General features: G+C 41.2%; 1 protein-coding gene across 5 annotated transcripts in view; it reads right to left on the reverse strand.

Annotated features, from left to right (window-relative positions):
• The window catches only part of arid4a (AT rich interactive domain 4A (RBP1-like)), a 119,501-nt gene that overhangs the window by 63,250 nt on the left and 35,013 nt on the right, over positions 1–21,238 (reverse strand). For all 5 annotated transcript variants that reach the window (XM_041214294.1, XM_041214296.1, XM_041214298.1 and 2 more), the window contains exon 5: positions 11,006–11,096. In XM_041214294.1, coding sequence (XP_041070228.1) covers positions 11,006–11,096 — 91 coding nt within the window. The remainder of the gene's footprint in view (positions 1–11,005; positions 11,097–21,238) is intronic.

The raw sequence follows: 21,238 nt of genomic DNA on the forward strand, positions 1-21,238 counted from the left end.
CAAAGTTGAAGATGATGATAGGAGTTTTCTGTTTAACCCCTGAGCTCACAGTAAAGGAAGGCTTGTAGATTGCAAGAGCTTGCCTACACGAGTCCTTGGAGTAGCTGAATCACAGCAAAATATTTGGAGGAAAATGCAGACTAATATAAAGATTGCCATTAAGCAATTTTTCTATGTAGAATAGGGATCCAATGTCTTAACTGTGATAAAAGTATATTAAGCTACCAAGAGATAGCCAACTTACACGGGGAAGGGGCCTAACTAGTGTATCACATGCCCTTGAAGTGCTAATATATGGGTTGCCTGCTGGAAGAAGAGGACAAAACTGAAGTATCTTTGATCACTAACATTAATTTCATAATTTTGAAGGGGAAATTTCATCAAGTAACAAGAAAAAGACAATAAAGGAACTTTGAAATAAAAACAATTAAGATGAGAATAAACAGCAAGGCATTTTAGCACCAGCATTTTTTTTAGTTCAATCATGAGGTGTAGATGTCGCTGGCTGAACCAGCATTTATTGCCCATCTCTAATTGCCCTTTGAAAAGGTTGTGGTGAGCTGCCTTCTTAAACTACTGCAGTCCATGTGGTATAGGTACATCCACATGCTGTTGGGTGAGGTGGGTGGTTTGGGAGTTCCAGGATTTTGACCCAGCGACACTGAAGGAACAATATATTTTCAAGTCAGGATGGTGAGTGGTTTGAAGGGGAACTTCCAAGTAGTGGTATTCCCACATCTGCTGTCCTTGTCCTTGTCCTTCTGGACATTCCGGTCATGGGTTTGGAAGGTGCTATGCAAGGAGCCTTGGTGAGTTGCTGCAGTGCATCTTGTAGATGGTAGACACTGCTGCCACTGTGCATTGGTGATGGAGGGAGCGAATGTTTGTGGAGGTGGTGCCAAACAAGCGGGCTGGTTTGTCCTGGATGGTGTCGAGCTTCTTCGGTGTTGTTGGAGCTGCACTCATCCAGGCAAGTGGAGAGTATTCCATCACACTCCTGACTTGTGCCTTGTAGATGGTGGACAAGCTTTGGGGAGTCAGGAGGTGAGTTACTCACTGCAGGATTCCTAGACTCTGACCTGCTCTTCTAGCCACAATATTTTTATGGTTAGTCCAATTCAGTTTCTGTTCAATGGTAACTCCCCAGGAAGTGGATAGTGGGGCACTCAGCAATGGTAATGCCATTGATTGTCATGGGGTGATGGTTAGATTCTCTCTTGTTGGAGATGTTATTGCCTGGCACTTGTGTGGCATGAGTGTTACTTGCCACTTGTCAGCCCAAACCTGGATATTGTCTAGGTCTTGCTGCATTTGGGCATGGGCTGCTTCAGTATAATCTACAATGAGAAAAGAACTATGTTTTTCCCAGTGTGTTCAGGTTACAGCAGTTCTAGCTCATAGTATGGATAGATATCCAAAACATCATAATCCCCTATCTTTTCTCTTTACAGATGCCAATTGAGCTGCTGCATATTTCCAAAATGTTGTTTTTATTTGAAATATCAATATATATTGTTTTAATTTCTGCGCAGGTATCATGATAAAAATCTCTCAACCAATGGCCAAGAAGCCACTGCTCATCAAATTTTGCAGCATAGAAGGTGGTTGATCAGTCTTTCATACTTGAGTCAGTTCTGAAGCAGCTATTCATTTAGTCCTACTCCACTTGGCTCTACCTGTAGCTGTCTAAATTTTACCATTTTAAAATATATGCTCAGTTTTCTTTTAAAAACTGTACAAATACTGCTTCCAGCACTGTTTCTGATAAGCCATTCTATGTCCTAACACCTTTGCATTAAAAATCTTGATCTCTCCCCACATCGTTTTGGTGATCATTTTAAATTTATTCCCTCTAGTTATCAATTTACTTACCAGGGGAAATAGTTCTTCCCAATTTATCTCATCAGAGCCTCACACAGTTGTTCACACCCTATGTACTTTAATGGTAGTATTGATTCTGATGTCACATCTTTTGGACAGAACTCTGATTGAGTGTCTTGAAGCTTGGTTTGACTTCCCTGTGCATATGTAACTATGACAAAGGTAAACTATCCCTTCTCGTTCATCATGAAGCCTTTTGACTTGGTAGATCACAGCATCCTCCTTCCATGCGTCTCCAATGTCTTTCAACTGGGTAGGACTGTACTCACCTGGTTCCATTCATATCTATCCAATCATAGCCAGACAGTCACTTACAATGGCTTCTCTTCCCACTTATGCATCATGACCAAGGGTGTCCAGCAAGGATCTGTCCTTCGTCCTCTGATTTCTCAACTACATTCTGCCTCTTGGCAACATGATCCAAAAACATAATGTCAATTTTCACATGGAAGCTGACAATGATGTTCTCTACCTCATCACCGCCTCTCTCGATTCCTGCATTGTCATCAAATTATCATACTGCTAGTCCGCCATCTGGTATTGGATGAGCAGAAATTTTCTGAAGACCAAAGTCATTGTCTTTGGTCCTTGCAACAAACTCTGTTCCCTAGCTACTGAATCCTCCCTCTCTCTGACAACTATCTTAGGCTAAACCAGACTATTCAAAACTCTGGTATCATAATTAACCCCGTGGTGAGCTTCTAACCATGCATCCACGCCATCATTCAGAACACCTATTTCCATTTCCGTAACATTGTCCCGAGTCAGCCCTGCCTCAACTCCTCTGCTGCTAAAAAACACATTCTTGCCTTCATTACCCCTAGACTTAACTATTCCAGTGCACTCCTGGGCGGCCTCACACATTCTACCCAATGTAAACCGGAGGTCATCCAAAATTCTGCTCAGCCTTACTCACGCCACATTCCATTCGCCCATGAGTGATTTGCTCGCTGACTTACATTGGCTCCCAGTTAAGCAACACCTCAAGCTTAAAATTCTCTTTCTTGCTTCCAAATCCCTCCATAGCATCGTACCTTTATCTCTGTAATCTCCAGCCCAACATCTTTTAAGTTCTCTGCACTCTTCTAATTATAACCTCTAAGGACTCCTGATTTTAACTGCTCCACCACTAGTGGCCATGCCTTCGGCTGTACAAGGCTCAAGCTCTGGAATTCCATCTCTAAACCTCGCTGCCTCTTTCCTTCTTTAAGATGCTCCTTAAAACCTATCTATTTGTCCAAGCTTTTGGAGATTTAACATAATATCAGTTAATTTGATTCGGTATCAAATGTTGGTTTATAAGGCTTCCATGACGTTTTCCAGGATGTTTTATTACATTAAAGCTGCTGTATAAATACCAGTTGTTGTTTTTGCCAATAAGAGGTTCCATGGAATCTGCCACTCAACTAAAATATTTTGTAAAGAACTGCCAACATTTCAGACCCTAATATTTTCAGAACACCAAGTATTATCTATGTCAATTTTTAATTGCTGGCTACTTGTTATCATCTTTCCCTTCTGTGTGATTATATTCCTTATAAATACATTTAACTTATCAGCTTTCTCCTAAACAATATAATCCAACAGAATGATGCTTTCACCTCATGAGTAAACAGTGGAGCATGCTTAGTTCGATATATCAAGGTAAAAGGGAAATTTAAAACATTACATCACACCATTCCTACTGATGACCCCCACAGGTTTTAGTGTAAGCACATCTGCTTGTAGAAACTGGTATTTGTTGTCAGCCTGAGTTTAAAGTGTTGGGAGAGAGCCCAAAGCACAAATACACTTATAGGAAACTGTTGGAAATCATTTCTTAAATTTATTGGAGTAACAGCACAGTATTGGTGCGACTTGTATAACATTGGCTCAGTGCAACACATACAGGTCATTCTGCAGGAAAGTTCCAATATTCTTCCTATAAAAACTGGATACAAAAGGAATTGGAAGAAGTTTTCTTTCAACCACACCCTCGCTATGCTAGAGTTAAAACACAGACTTCCCAGTTAATCCTAAAAACGTGAAACACAGTCTGCAAAGTCCATAACAATGCTATGTTAAGGGTGTAGTCTGAAATTCACATATAACATTTCCTATTGAGTCTATTCATCTGTCAAGGGAGCAAACTGCTACCTTGCTGAGCTATTAAATCTTAACTGCAGTACTTTTGGAATTCAGCAAAAAATAGTGAATTCATCTTAAATTTGCAATATTACAAGTTCTGCGTAAAAGTAACCCCAGGCTAATGGGCCACAGTCCTAATTATTTTGAAAATATTAGGATGCAAATCACAAACACTTCACAAGGATTATCAAGCATGTGGAATAGCAATATATCAATGAACCATAAGATCTAAGTGAAGTACATGTGGGTGTTTTACTAAGAAAGGCAAATGATGACAAGCAATACATTAATTAGTATTAATAAGTTATAGTGCATTCCAAATAGAAGATATTTGTCTCATCTTTCAATGTAGCTGATGGGAATTTGAGCTTGTATGTTGAATTTGATACAATTATCCCTTCATATTACAGGATCACCATGATTCTCCACTACAACAGGCTGCCAGTGCTGTAGAATTTATCCATTCTATATTGCAATGCTACATTGCATAGTACTAGGGAAGAACATGAAAATGATCTCTATTTCTGATTGCTGGACCTTCCTTAGACTTCAGGGAAGGTGTCACAACCAGAAATAGCAACAACTTGTACATGCTGCTCTGGTATTATGCGTTGTGACATTGCAATAGAGAACAGATAGCTTCCACAGTATAGGCAGCCTAGGATTTTACAGCCTAGCAATAAATAAACCTTTGTTTCTGTCTGCAGTACTTGTACTTTCAGTTGAGGGCACTGCCTACTCAAGTTGTCTGCAAAAAAATAACCACTTCAGAGATACTTACTGCCTTAATTGGGGGACTTACTGCCTTAATTGGGGCTGTGAAATAAAAGGGGCCTATAAGACTTGCATTCAGGGTGGTTTGATTTTTTTTCATGAACTGCTGAAAATTAGAAAATACATCGATGTTGACAGGACAGCCATTAAATAATAAATTGGAAAAGCTACCAAATTGGAAACAATTACAGCTAGTAGATGCTAAACAAAACATTGTACAAAAACCCACCAATTTAGTGGTTATGCTATTTGCTAACATTCCAACACTTACAAATAAGATTGATAGCATTTGCACCATGATAAGTTTTAGTATCAAGAATATTGCCAAATTGATAATTGCATTTACACTAGAAACATAGGAACATGAATAGGCCATTTTGCCCCTTGAGCTTGTTATTCAATGAGATCAGGATGGATTTGCCAAAACCAGGTTAAATGCACAAGTCCAAATCTTGCAGGGAACAGGAGTCGAAGAGCAAAGGTGATGAAGTGGTTTAGGAGCTAGCTTTTCTCTTCTGTAACATAGGTTCCGGCACAGCCCCAACGGCTTCAAAGTCTCCCATTCCTGCTTGCAGTAAAGGGCTGTTAGGAAATGAGTTTGGGCAGTCTCAATCCCATTCCAAACATATATTAGCCAACATGACATAAAACTGTCCCTTGCTTGGTACTAATTGGTAACCATTCAAAAAGCAAACAGGGTGCCTCATGTGAAAAATGGAAGAAAATCACAGTGTCAACATCCTTTTTTTCCTTTATTCTTTCATGGGATGTGGGCGTCGTTGGCAAGGCCAGCCGTTGTTGCCCAACCCTAATTGCTCTTGAACTGAGTGGCTTGCTGGGCCATTTCAGAGTCAACCACTTTGCTGTGGGTCTGAAGTCACATGTAGGCCAGACCATGTAAGAATGCAGGTTTCCTTCCTGAAAGGGCGTTAGTGAACCAGATGGGTTTTTACACAATCAATGATAGTTTCATGGTCACCATTACTGAGATTAGCTTTGTATTCCACATTTATTAACTGAATTCAAATCCCACCAGTTGCCATGGTGGGATTTGAACCCATGTCCCCAGAGCATTAGCCTGGGTCTCTGCATTACTAGTCCAGCAACATTACCACTACACCAACGTCTCCCATTGAAGAGTACAAAATTCACACGAAGTTAAAATAAATCATGTAATATAAAAAGCCATTTTTATGATTGTCATCCTGGCTGCAGACCTTTCGCAATGTTACAGCAATGTCAAAAGGGCATTCCCCCTTTGGCAGATTCTATTGGCATTTCATAAGATGGTTGCAGTGCAGGAGGAAGCCATTCGACCCATTAAGTCTATGCCAATTGTCTGCAAGGGCAATTCATCTAATGCCATTCCCCCGTTAATTCCCCATAGCTCTGCAAATGTTTTTCTCTTCAAATAATGCTTTTTTGAAATCCACAATTGAATCTGCCTCCACCACACTAAGACAGTGCATTCCAGATCCTAACCACTCGTTGCATAAAATTTTTTCCTCATGTCGCCTTTCGTTCTTTTGGAAACCACCTTACATCAGTGTCCTCTGGCTGTTGACCTTTCCACCAATGGGAATGGTGGAAACTAACTACTCTGTCCAGCCCCTTCATGATTTTGAACACCTTGATCAAATAACCTCTGAACCTTCACTTCTATCTACGTAATTGAAGTCCCTCATCTCTGGAACCATTCTCAGGAATCTTTTGTGTACCCTCTAATGTACTCACATTGACCAAAATGGATCTCTTCACACTTACCGGCATTAAATTTCATCTCCTGCTTGTCCGCCCATTCCATCAAGCTGTCTACATCCTTTTGAAATTCTACACTATCCTCCTCAACAGTTCATAATACTTCCAAGCATGAATCATCACCCAGTACACCAAAGTCTAGGTCATTAATATATAAAGATGATTGGGGAATCCTACTATAAAGCTTCCTCCAGTTTGAAACAACACCATTTGCCACAACTGTTTCCTGTCACTCTTATCAAGTTTGTATTCATATTACTAGCATCCCTCTTACTTCCTTGCCAATGGCACTTTGTCTCTCAAGGCAGGAAGCAAAACCTCCTCCTGGAAAATTTTGGTGGCACTGGAAGAACATATATGACAGTATTTACCATGTGAGGCAACCTTGTAAGATAAACCTGACCTTAATATGGTAGAAGGAAATCTACAGTGAATCTTTCACTGCACCAGTGTATGAAACATAATAAAATCCCTTCAACCCTCTTTTAAAAAGTTTTCCATCTGCAAGCTACTGAAAGAGCATAGTCTAACATAGTCTTTGGGGAATGGAGTGATTATTTACAGTTATTTACAGGCAACAATAAAATTCACAATATGTTAGTAAGGTAAGTAGGGAGATGGTGGTGTTGTTGTAATGTCACTGGATGAGTAGTCCAGAGATCCAGCTAATGCTTTGGGTTCAAATCCCATCACAGCAGTTGGTGGAATTTAAATTCAATTAATAAACCTGGGACTGAAAGCTAGTATCAGCTCGCATCATGATAGTGAAACTATCATCCATTGTCGTAAAAAACCATTTGGTTCACTAATGTCTTGCAGGGAAGGAAATCTGCCATCCTCACCCAGTCTGGCCTACATGTGACTCCAGACCCACAGCAATGTGGCTGACTCTTAACTGCCCTCTGACATGACCAAGCAAGCCACTCAGTTCAAGGGCAATTTGGATGGGCAACAAATGCTGGTCTTGCCAGTGACACCCACATCCCATGAAAGAATAAAGAGACAATGTGCAATTCTCAGTATAACATGTTATATGGGAGCTAACCAATATTATAACAAAACCAGCATCGTTACAGTCTCATTATTGCCATGCAGTGGTACCAATGAGAATAATGCTTGGGAAATCAGGGGCAGCATTGAAAAGAAGCAACACATACTTTTTAGAAAAACCAAAAAGATCAACACCAGAAAGAGTAGAAGAACATAACCACAAAATGAAAACCAAAATACAATTAAATTGATCAGTTAAGAGACTGGAGGTTCAAATGAATGCATTCTAAGACAGCCCAACAGTGTGCATCTCTTCCAGAAATAGTGGTAGGATGAGTAGGGCCAGGAAGCTAAAACTAGCAGTTTGTCACTAATGATTTACATCAATTCACTTATTAAAAAGAGGATTTTATATTTCAGTGAAATCTGTAAAACACTTCTGGCACCAAGTACAATTTGCTCAGTTGGATCCAATCTTGATTCTGGCTCAGAAGGGCTGTAGGTTCAAACAACACACCAATACTTGAGGTAATAAGTTAGGCTAAGAATCTAGTGCTGTACAGAGGGAGTGCTATGTTGCCAGAAGTTGTATCCTTCAAAGGAAATGTTAAATTGAGGTCCTGTTTCCCATTTATGATGTTAAAGTTGAACTGCAATGATGGTAAAACGATACGTTGAAGGATGAGACCAAATGAGCTAAAGGCCTATCTTTAACTAAATTTATTAAATTACCAATCTGTTCCTCACCTATCCTGATGTTTATACTGTGGTATAATAGTTCCCTGATCCATTTAATACCCTCCATCCAGGTTTATGTGCACTTTACAGCAAAGTTTAATTCATAAAAATTAGAAGCACAAAATACTGTAGGCCATTTCTCTTTCCAAACGCAAGTCATCTGTACTGGTGCTATCAACATGCCATGAGATTAGTTACAAACTGTTTTAAAGAGACTTGTACAGCATGCATTCGGTGGCAATGTATTAATAAAAATGGTTACAGAAAAGTATCAGTGCTCTTTTGGTGGGGGGAGAGGATGCTTAGGCCAAGGATAATTCTCCACAATAGAAGAAAAACATTTTCTAAAATTATGCCACCTCTCGAATGTTGACAAGTAACTTTAGATTGAAAGACACTGAAATTAAGAATAAAATAATTAAATGGAATAGTAACTATTTGGAACAGAAGCAAAATACTGTCCTTGCTGGAAATCTGAAATAAAATAGAAAATGCTGGAAATATTCAGCAGGTCTGTTAGTATCTATGGAAAGAGAAACAGTTCATGTTTCAAGTTGATGACCTTTCATCAGAACTGGGAAAGGCTATCAGCTTGAAATGTGAACTCTATTGCTCTGCACAGATGCAGCTGGACCTGCTAAGTATTTCCAGCATTTTCTGTTTTTATTAACAATTAATTGCGTCAGATGAAGAATGGCTTTGGTTCATCGGACCTCACACTTCCAGAATATCACTTAGAACTCCTAAATTAAGAAATATTCTTCTGTAGCAGAATGCTCCCCTCCCACAAACCTTGTGGATGCTAGAAGCTATTGCTTTTCCTTCTGTTTGTCAAACACAAGTTCACCAATCGCTCAAGGAGGACTGATAAACTAGTGTGCTTTTTTTATTCAAAGGTTACAGTAGTACATACACACTGCTGAAGAACTCTTACTAGCAAGTCTTACTAGGCCAGCTAACACATTCCAACTACTGTCACGTGACAGATAACATCATATCCTAAGGTAAAAGCAAATACTGCGGATGCTAGAAATCTGAAATAAAAACAGAAAATGCTGGAAAAGCTCAGCAGGTCTGGCAACATCTGTGGAGAGAGAAACAGAGTTAATGTTTCAAGTCCGTATGACTCTTCTTCAGAGCTAAAGAGTAGAAATATGATGGATTTTATACTGTTTAAGAGGGGGTGGAAGCAGGTGGAACGAAATAGAAGGTCAGGGATAGGTGACAGCTAAGGAGAGATTGACAAAGATGTCATTGACGCAAGTCAAAGGGAGTGTTAATGGTAGTGGTAAAGGGTAAGGGTGGCGAAGGTGTTAATAGCAGAACAAGGGTCAGCACTCCGTGAAAGCAAGACGTAAAAATAAGTAGCAGATGGCCCTGTGGGGTGGGGTCTGGGGATAAAGGGTTTAAAAATGAATAAATAAAGGAATAAAATAACGCTTAAAAATATATATATAAATAAATATATAGGCAAATAAATAATAATAAAAGATTGGATAAAAAAAAGGAGTCAAGAGGGAGGGGAGAGTTCATGGTCTGAAGTTGTTGAACTCAAATGTTAAGTTCAGAAGACTGTAAAGTGCCTAATCGGAAGATGAAGTGCTCTTCCTCCAGTTTGCATTGGGCTTCACTGGAACATTGCAGCAAGCCAAGGACAGACATGTGGGCACGGGAACAAGTGGTATGTTGAAATGGCAAGCGACAGGAAGGTCTGGGTCATGCTTACAGACTGAGTGAAGGTGTTCCGTCCAGTCTGCATTTAGTCTCCCCAGTGTAGAGGGGAACGCATTGGAAGCAACGAATACAGTAGACCAAATTGAAGGAGGTGCAAGTGAAGCAACGCTTGACCTGAAAGGAGCATTTGGACGTACTTTTTGTACGGGATGATGTCTGCATCAGCCAGAAACAGATCCAGTTCTCGCTGTAGGGTTCCCATAGTTGCATATGCGGCTGTGAAACTAAGGGAGACTATGAGGTTAGAAGCTGTGGAAGGAAGGTCTCCAGAGGAAATGAGGTCAGTGACAGCCCTGGAAACAATGGTTTATGTTCGGTGGCGGGATCATGGACATCATATTCTGTCTGATGATGCATACAAATTATGGACCTACCCACTTAAAGAATACTACAACAGGAGCTATTCTAAAGCTTACTTTGGTTACAAAATTTATAGTTCAGAAGAATATTATTTTTGATAATAATGGAGCTATTATCAGGTCAGTTTTTTTAAATATTAAATTTAATATTAAGTTAATAAATTTAAATATTAACATTTCTCCATATATTAATGGATTTAAACAAATGAAACTATGGAACCCTACAGCGAGAACTGGATCTATTTCTGGCTGGTGCAGACATCATCCCGTATAAAAAGCAGGTACTATATTTCATTAAACAGGGCCGGAGCAGTCCCGTAGATTAGTATAGATTGTCTAAGGTGTGGGTGCAGCAAGGATTGGTCAGAGAAATATTCCAGATTTTCATTCTCCTCTCCCAAATGGCCTGGGTTTTAATCTGATCTCCATCTCTCCTAGCATGTTAATTGACTTTTGGGTGGAGTTGGCGACATATATATTGTGATGCACAAGGCAAATGTGTGGCACAGCGCATCTGGATCTGCAGAAAGAATCTTAAATACACTCTTAGAACATTATGCATTTTAAATAAACGGAATTATCAATCTAGTTTCAAAAACATACTGAAGGTTGTCACATAACAAAATGTAAAGCAGTTCACTCACCCACAGTATACCAGCTAGCATCTGTCAGTTTATTGATGGCAGCCTCCTGGTAAGAGCCATCAGACCCTTTCACTTCCACTGATGCTCCAATCTGAATCAGAATACAAAGCATTTTGAAACAAAAATAAACATCCCATGTGAATCTTACAACGCACCCATCAGATGTAAAGTGGTGCAATCCAAATACAATAAAGCAATGCATACAATCTGTGAAGAATAGGTCCAGACGGGAACTATAGAAATAAGACAGGATTACCACCTTCCAAGGTGGTAATAATTCCAAGAATTGTTTTATATTATCATGGCTTCATCAATAATGTACTTGCTGTGTCAATCATCATGAAAAGAGATGCTTGTCAACTTGCATAAGGAAGAAATAACTGGATTAAAATGAATCAGTGTTGTAGGAAGCATGTATTTCCTTGCAAGATTACTTGTAATATTTTAAAGGATGATGTATGACATTAATGCTAAGGTAAAATTCCTGGGAATTGCACAAGAATAGCTCATGTCTTAGGAGGTCTTGTGGCGCAGTGGGTAGTATCCTTGCCTCTGAGCCAGAAGCTCCCAGTTCAATTCCACTCCTGGATCTGATGGCATGGGAAGGTGCAAAGGTGCATTCATAATGTGGCCAAAATAGGCTAAGTATCAACCTGTAAATCTTTTCAACATATGCCAATGGCAGGCAGTAAAGAGTGGGAGGTCTAGGCCCAGCTTCTTCAGAACTTCGTCAATTATCTTCCTTCCATCATAAGGTCAGTTCAAGTGGGGATATTTGCTGATGATTGCACAATGTTTAGCACCATTTGCGACTACTCAGATACTGGAATAGTCCAACTGCAGCAAGGCCTGGACGATTTCCAGGTTTGGGCTGACACGTGGCAAGTAACATTTGCGCAATTACCATCTCCAACAAGAGAGAATCTATCCATCAGCCCATGACATTCAATGGCATTACCATCCCTGAATCCCCCACTATCGACGTCCTAGAGATTTCCATTAATCAGAAGCTGAACTGGACTAGCCATTTTTACACTATGGCTACAAGAGCAAGTCAGAAGCTAGAAATTCTACGATGAGTAACTCACCTCTCGACTCCCCAAAGCCTGACCACCATTTACAAGGCACAAGTTATGAGAGTGATGGAATATTCTCCACTTGCCTGGATGAGTGCAGCTCCAACAACACTCAGGAAGCTCTGCAAGAACTCACCAAGGTTCTTCAGACAGCACCATCCAAACCCATGACCACTACCATCTAAAAGGACAAGAGCAGTAGACTCCTCCAAGCCAATCACCATCCTGACTTGGAAATATGTCGCCATTCTTTCTCTGTCGCTGGGTCAAAATCCTGGAACTCACTTCCTAATAGCACTGTAGGTGTATCTACTCTACATGGATTGTAACAGTTCAAGAAGGCAGCTCACCACTACCTTCTCAAGGACAATTAGTGATGGGCAATAAATGCTGGCCTAGCCAGGGACACCCACATCCCATAAATGAATCAAAAAATAAATTCCTAATCAGCTAAGAGGTGGAAAAAAAATTGGAGCACCTATGATCACTGTTCATAGCTCTGGACTACAACATTCATGTAAAAGTGCATGTTGCCACCGCATCTTGGACTCCTTAGGAGGTCGGTTGGCTCAGTTGACCAGAGGCCCACTGTGGATCAGATTGGTACCAGCTGCACGGGGTTCAGTCCCCATTCCTGCTGGGGCGGGTTTGGGACCTGCCTTCTGCCCCACAGGTAATGGGGCTCATGGTGCTGTGGGTCAGACTTGCCTTCAGGCAGAGAGCTGAAGAGGAAAAAGCAGATAGCTCATGTCTATGATCCCAAACTTGTATACTTCTTCATCTTCACCACAAAATTAAAAGACACAACACAGATTAAGCATTTTCATATAAAAATCAGGCAGGTTTGTTTCAAAAGAAATATTCCGCCAATTTATTATGTCAGCTCTCAGCCAAAACTGACCCCAAATAATTTTAACACCAATCTTTACATTTCTAAATTGTGACACCATTTTGAGATTGTTGCAAACAGCAAAGTGTCATTGGAGGGTATTGTCCTGGCTATGTTGTGCCGAACTGGTCCAACCTAAAGTTCAAACCTGCCAATCTGTCAGCCGTAGCCCAATCCCTGCACTGGCTAGCAGCAGTGGGTTAATCAAGCTCAACACCATCTAGGACAAAGCAGCCCACTTGATTGGCACTAAATTCGTCTCGTTAAACAACCATTCCTTCCACCACTGGTGCACTCTGGCTGCAGAATGTACCATCTATAAAAGATGCACCGCAGCAACTTGCCAAAGCTTTTTAGAATGCATCTCCTAAACCCAGGATCTTTACTATCTAGAAGGACAAGGGCAGCAAGCACATGAGAACATCAGCACCTCCAATTCCTCCTTCAAATCACACACCATCTTGACGTGGAAATATATCACCATTTCTTCATTGTTGCTTTGGTACTTTGGGAGTACCTTTGCCACACAGACTGCAGGGATACAAGATGGCGGCTCACTATCACTTTCTCAAGGGCAATTAGGGATGGACAATACATTCTGTCCTTACCAGCGATGCCCACATCCCATGAATGAATTAAAAACATCCTGCTGGTGAGCCTTGGTAACATGCGGCTTATGAAAGAGCAAAAGAGGAATTCTGCTCAAACTTTTTCTTCCTGAAGTTGGCTTGATTTCACCCATCTCCCTTTGCCTTAATAGCTCTCTCAGGAAATAACATTTCTAACAGCTGGGAAGGTATTGTTGCCCAAATGCTGGCCTAGCCAGGGACGCCCACATCCCACAAATGAATCAAAAAATAAATTCCTGATCAGCTAAGAGGTGGAAAAAAAATTGGAGCATCTATGATCACTATTCATAGCTCTGGACTACAACATTCATGTTAAAAGTGCATGTTGCCACAGCAACTTGGACTCCTTAGGAGGTCGGTTGGCTCAGTTGACCAGACGCCCACTGTGGATCAGATTGGTACCAGCTGCACAGGGTTCAGTCCCCATTCCTGCTGGGGCGGGTTTGGGACCTGCCTCCTGCCCCATCGGTAGTGGGGGTCATGGTGCTGTGGGTCAGACTTGCCTTCAGGCAGAGAGCTGAAGAGGAAAAAGCAGAAAGCTCATGTCTATGATCCCAAACTTGTATACTTCTTCATCTTCGCCACAAAATTACAAGACACAACACAGATTAAGCATTTTCATATAAAAATCAGGCAGGTTTGTTTTAAAAGGAACATTCCACCAATTTATTATGTCAGCTCTCAGCCAAAACTGACCCCAAATAATTTTAACACCAATCTTTACATTTCTAAATTGTGACACCATTTTGAGATTGTTGCAAACAGCAAAGTGTCATTGGAGGATATTGTCCTGGCTATGTTGTGCCGAACTGGTCCAACCTAAAGTTCAAACCTGCCAATCTGTCAGCCGTAGCCCAATCCCTGCACTGGCTAGCAGCAGTGGGTTAATCAAGCTCAACACCATCTAGGACAAAGGAGCCCCCTTGATTGGCACTAAATTTCTCTCGTTAAACAAACATTCCTTCCACCACTGGTGCACTCTAGCTGCAGAATGTACCATCTATAAAAGATGCACCGCAGCAACATGCCAAAGCTTTTTAGAATGCATCTCCTAAACCCAGGATCTTTACTATCTAGAAGGACAAGGGCAGCAAGCACATGAGAACATCAGCACCTCCAATTCCTCCTTCAAATCACACACCATCTTGACGTGGAAATATGTCACCATTTCTTCATTGTTGCTTTGGTACTTTGGGAGTACCTTTGCCACACAGACTGCAGGGATACAAGGTGGTGACTCACCATCACCTTCTCAAGGGCAAATAGGGATGGACAATACATTCTGTCCTTGCCAGCGATGTCCACATCCCATGAATGAATTAAAAACATCCTGCTTGTGAGCCTTGGTAACATGCGGCTTATGAAAGAGCAAAAGAAGAATTCTGCTCAAACGTTTTCTTCCTGAAGTTGGCTTGATTTCACCTGTCTCCCTTTGCCTTAATAGCTCTCTCAGGAAATAACATTTCTAACAGCTGGGAAGGTATTGTTGCCCAGGGCAAGCACTGATGTACGTGATAGTCTTCCCTGGCCCTGCTTTATTATATCTTTATAACTTACAATCTTACTTCTTTAACCATAGAACCACAGGAAAGTTACGGCACAGAAAGAGGCCATTCAGCCCGTGATTGCGCTGGCCATTAAAAGAGAAAAACGACACTAGCTACTCATTTTTAATCCCACTTTCTAGTACCTGGTCTGTAGCCTTGTGGGTTACAGCACTTCAGATGCAGATCCAAGTGTCTTTTGAGCTGAGTGTTTCAGCCTCAACCACCGATTTAGACAGTGAATTCCAGGCACCCACCACGCTCTGGGTGAAAGTTTGTTCTCATGTCCCTTCTAATCCCTCCACCAATCACCTTAAATCTGGTAATTGATCGCTCCTAGTCAAACAGGTCGATTCTATCTACCCTATCTAGGCCCCTCAATTTTGTACACCTCAATTAGGGCACCCCTCAGCCTCCTCTGTTCTAAGGAAAACAACTCTGCCTATCCAATCTTTCTTCACAGCTGCAATTTTCAAGCCCTGGCAGCATTCTTGTAAATCTTCTCTGTACTCTCTCCACAGCAATTATGTCCTTCCTAACTGTACTCAAAATTCCAGCTGTGACCTAACCAACATTTTATATAGTTCCAGCATTACATCCCTGCTTTTGTATTCAATACCTCATCCAATAAAGAAAAGTATTCCAAGTACTTTCTTTACCACCTTATCCACCTGTCCTGCCACCTTCAAGGACTTGTGGACATGCACTCCAAGGTCTCTCACTTCCTCAACCCTTCTCAATATCCTCCCGTTTATTGAGTATTCCCTTGCTTTGTTTGCCCTCCCCAAATGCATTTCCTCACACTTCTCTGGATTGAATTCCATTTGCCACTTCTCCGCCCACTCAGCCAAACCATTGATATCATCCTGGAGACAACAGCTGTCCTCTTCACTATCAACTACATGGCCAATTTTTGTGTCATCTGCAAATTTCCCAATCATGCCACCCACATTTAAGTCCAAATCATTAATATTTATGACAAACAGCAAGGGCTCCAACACTGAGCCGTGTGGGACACCACTGGAAACTAGTTGCCACTCGCAAAAACATCCATTACCCTTCATTTCCTATTACTGAACCAATTTTGGATCCAACTCATCACCTTACCCTGTATCCCATGGGATCTCACTTTTCTGACCAGTCTGCCATGTAGGACCTTGTCAAATGCCTTCCTAAAATCCAATAATTTTCCCACCACCAAAATCAGGCTGACCAGCCTATAATTTTCTTGCCTACCCCTCGCACCCTTTTTAAATATTGGTACAATACTTGCAGACCTCCAATCCTCTGGTACCTTGCCTGTATCTAGTGAGGATTGGAAAATGATCCTCAAGGCATCCGCTACTTCCTCCCTGGCTTCCTTTAACAACCTGGGATACAATCCATCTGGCCCTGGTGATTTATCCAACTTCAAGGATGCCAGTCCCTTCAGTAATTCCTCTCTCACTGTGTTTATTGTCTCTAATATTTCGCAGACATCCTCTTTAACTAGAACGTCTGCACCATCCCTCTCCTTAGTGAAGACAGAGACAAAGTACTCATCTAGAAACCTGCCCACACCTTCAGCATCAAGACACAAGTTACCATGTACATCTCTGAGAGGCCCTACCCTTTCCTTCGTTATCCTCTAGCTCTTAATGTACTGGATTTCGGTTTTCTTTGGTTTAACTTGCCAATATTTTTTCATATCCACTCTTTGCTTTCTTAATTTCCATTTTTACTTCACTCCTGTACTTATACTCCTCCAGGCTTTCTACAGTATTAAGCTTTCTGTGGCTGTCATAAGCTCTCTTTTTCTGCTTCATCTTACCCTTTAAGTTTTTGGATAACCAGGGGGCTCTAGATTGGGCAATACCACCCTTTTTCTTTGTGCCGATGTTTCTACACTGTGCCCGTAGGATCTCGTTTTTGAATACCTCCCACTGATTTGACATTGTTTTCCCTTCTAGTAGCTCTATCCAGTCCACTCTCGCCTGCTGACCTCTCAGCTTTGTAAAATTTATCTTTCCCCAATTTAGAACTTTTACTCCTGTTCTATCTTTGTCCTTTTCCATAATGATCTAAATTTAACTGTCACTCACCATCCTGACTTGGAAACATACCGCCGTTCCTTCCCTAACGCTGGGTCAAAATCCTGGAACTCCCTTCTTAACAGCATTCTGGGTGTACCTACACCACATGGATTGCAGCAATTCAAGAAAGCAACTCACCACCATCTTCTCAAGGGCAACTAGGAACGGGCAATAAATGTTGGCCCAGCCAGCAAAGCCCACATCCCGTGAATGAATAAAAAAAAATTATGGTGAATACCTCCAAAATAGTCCCCCACTGCTACTTCATCCACTTGCCTAGCTTCATTTCCTAAGACTAAAAGTAGAATTGCACCCCTTCATTGGGCTTATTACACACTGACTGAAAAAGTTATCTTGAATGCAGTTCAAGAATTTTTTCTCTTTCAACTTTTCCCATGTTATACAGGGTCGCCACAATGCTAGTTGACCACACCTTCAGATCAACTTTCCATTTTTTGGATTTGGTGGGTAGTTCTACAGCCAGATGTCCTTCGAACCCTCCTCATTTATCCAGGCTGGGGACTGGCACCAATACATACTGGCTTGCCTGCACCAATGGCTGGGTTCTTTCATAGCCAACAATTCCTGGAGTGAGACTTGAACCCAGGGCCTTCTGGTTCAGGGGCAAGAGAGATACCCACTGAACCTCTCCAGGTCCCTACAACTTCTACCTGACAAGGTGATAGAAAATTGCCGTTGCAATAAAATCTTTTAATTCTGTAGAAATGTTGCTCATGAGCAGATGCCTCAGTTTGAATGAACCGATTATGGTTGTGTTAATGCTTGGAAAAAAAATTCTTTTAGCATCAGAGCAAGGCACTAGCAAATGAGCATAATCACATTAATGGGAGGTCTGTTGACACAGTTTGACACTATTTCTAAAATTGCCCTCCAACTGCCCACTTTAGGTAACATGATGATGGGAAGATCATTATGGAAATCAAATGAATAAAATGGAGAGAAGGTGGTGAGTGCACTCTGGAGCAAGTGAAAGTAAAATCACTGGCATGGTGGATCATGTATTGCTGCAAAGGACAAACATATCAAAACCACATTAATCTACGTCAGGTAACCACATGAAGCAATTCTTCCATTAAGGAAAGGTAATAATTAACATGAGCCATTTTCTGCACATATCAATGAGTAACCAATCAGGTGACCCAATCACAGAATTCAACTGATACGGATTCTATTCTGTAACTAGATCTCTTAATTAATTTTTCTTTCTAACCATAGCACTGATGCTCAAATTCTAAAGTAAAATAAAACACAGAAGCAGAAATCAAACTTGAGATTTAATCATTCGTTAGATTTAATAATGATTGGTTTCACTTTCGCGTTTTTAGTCAATTTTTGAGAGTCACAAATGAGCATACTTGTATGTGATACAATATAGGGACATCTTTAGCGTACTCTTATGTTTCTGCTCTAAATTACAATACATTGCACAATTCCCGACACTTCAACCATATGCCAATTATGAGTCACCTACAACAAGGAAAATATGTGTTTAACTAAAATTGCAGGTGGGGAAAAGGCAGTAGTAAAATATATCTGATCTGGTACTTGATGACTACCAAATACCATAATGCAGAAGCCCAACATTATCACAAACCAGGTGAATCATTAAATAATATCTTCTGCAGATACTGTGTCACTCTGCAAAAATCCCAAGGTCTATCAAACAAAATCTTGAATGATATAATTTTGTAGCACCAATTGGTCAGCAATGATTGAATTACATTCATAATTATTTGTAAATTGTTGTTTGGTTTACAGAACTTGAGTATTCCTGAAAAACTGAAAGCACGTCTGGTTGAACTAGCGTACGCATATTGTGGAATACTGATCAACTTGGTTGATTTCTACATGCAACACGAATGTCTGGTGGTGATGAGAGGCCTCAAGGCCAACCCATACATGCATATCTGGAAACACAACAAAGGGACTAGAATAGTCATCCTTAAAAAGTGTCACTATAACAAGAAAATGCATGCCATTCTTAATGACGGGTCCAAGTTCATATCCATTGAACCAACTGATAAGCATGGCCAGACAGACCTGCTCGAAAGCAGGTTATGAAAACGCTTGTTGGATTTGTGTAAGGGTAATGAGCTGCTGGATGGTATATGAGATAGGATTCATCCTCACAGCTCACTCTGTCCACCTATGTATGGGCTGCCAAAGACACACAAAAGTGATGTCCCTTTACACCTTATCTTATCTATGGCTGGTTCTGTACAATGTGAACTGGCCAAATGGTTGAGCGAGTTACTACAATCAGTTCTGAGCAAGTTTTCCACATACATGGTAAACGATTCCTTCACATTTGCAAAGACCAATACAGGACTTGCATATCAATAGCAATGCCATATCCATGTCCTTGTTTGGCACTGCTAGCCTATTCAGCAATGTACCACTCAAGGAAGCTATAGACATTTGCACCATGTCATTATGGTGATCTAGACAGGCTGCCATTGTCTGAATCTGTATTCTTTGAACTTAAGAATTCAGCACTCGTGCAGAGAATTTAGTTTTAATGATACCATGTATGCCCAAATAGATGGTGTTGCCATGGGATGCCCTCTAGGCCCAGCTCTTGCAAATATGTGTGTCGGTTTCCATGAGAAAAAGGTCTTTGACAGAAATTACCACTAACCTCCTATCCCTTTCATATTTCCGATACGCACATGATATATTTGCTATATTTCAATCCTCTGCTGGACGTAAGAATTTCTTTGCACATCTTAATGGGCTCCATCCTACACTCAAATTCACCTTTGAAAGGAGTAATCAAATGCTCCCTTTCCTCGATGTGCCAGTTGAGAAATCTGCCAATGGGTTCTCGACTGCTGTCTATCGCAAGCCTACCTTCGCTGGTCACTATACGCATTTGGATTCCTACAGTTCCACACACTATAAGACTGGTGTTATTGGCAACCTTGGAAATAGGGCTTGAGCCATTTTCTTCCTGCTGAAATAAGGTGCATCAAAGCCATCCTGTGGGTAATAGCTACCTTGATCAGATCATCGCTCACTCTATCTTGTGCAAATTCATGAATGGGCCTAAGGCCACCACCTTCTGCCCCACGAAGTGCTCAGTCTGCCTCAGATTACTCTGAAAGGGTAAGGTCTCTTAAAAACTTGAGCGACAGGTGAACATTTCACACTGCTATTATTATTAGTAGTTATTACTATTGTATTACTGGTATTCCCCACTAACAGGAGACTGCTAACAAGCCAAAAAGACATTCTGCCTACCACACAAATGAGTAATGTGGTATGAATGTGAACCAGAGCCTGTGAGATGCCAGGTATGTAGGCTGTACGTCCCAACAACTGGCAGATCATATCAAACAACACCTCTCTTCGGCTGTTCGCAACAGGCCAGGTACTGAATGTACCCAACCAGCCCATGCTTGCAAAACTCAAAACATAGTGAACAACATGAGATGTAATTCCGCGTTTGGTCGGCACTTGTTAGAAATCCTGATTGTGCCAAGAATTACACTTGACAACCAATTTAAGATTATCAGTCGGGCTCGCAGTGTGGCTCACTTATGCATGCCAGAAGCTACATATCTTAACAAACAGGGCACTGTCCTTTGCAGACAGAGTAAGCATGTCCACGCATTGTGCCATTTTAAACTAAACAAAAGCTTCGGGGACAGCCATTCCCCATGGCAATGCCATGACCAGAGTCAACCCACCTGGTGTGAAGCTAATTTAAGCAAAAGCTTCACAATTAAACGTTCCTTGGTGCATTCTCCAGAGCAACGCCTCTACCAATCACAGTCCACTTGCCAACCAATCAGCAATCTTTTCTCATGCAGATTAAATTGTTGCGAATCTGTCCTGATGACTGCAAGATGAAAAGCTTCAACAGCGTGTCTCTTTGTTGGAGGTCAATCATCTCAGTTCAAGGATATCACTGCAGGAGTTCCTCAGGGTAGTGCCCTAGGCCCAACCACCTTCAGCTGTTTCAGCAATGACCTTGCCTCCATCGTAAGGTCAGAAGTGGGG

Source organism: Carcharodon carcharias, chromosome 20 (assembly GCF_017639515.1).
Source record: "Carcharodon carcharias isolate sCarCar2 chromosome 20, sCarCar2.pri, whole genome shotgun sequence".
NCBI lineage: Eukaryota > Metazoa > Chordata > Chondrichthyes > Lamniformes > Lamnidae > Carcharodon > Carcharodon carcharias.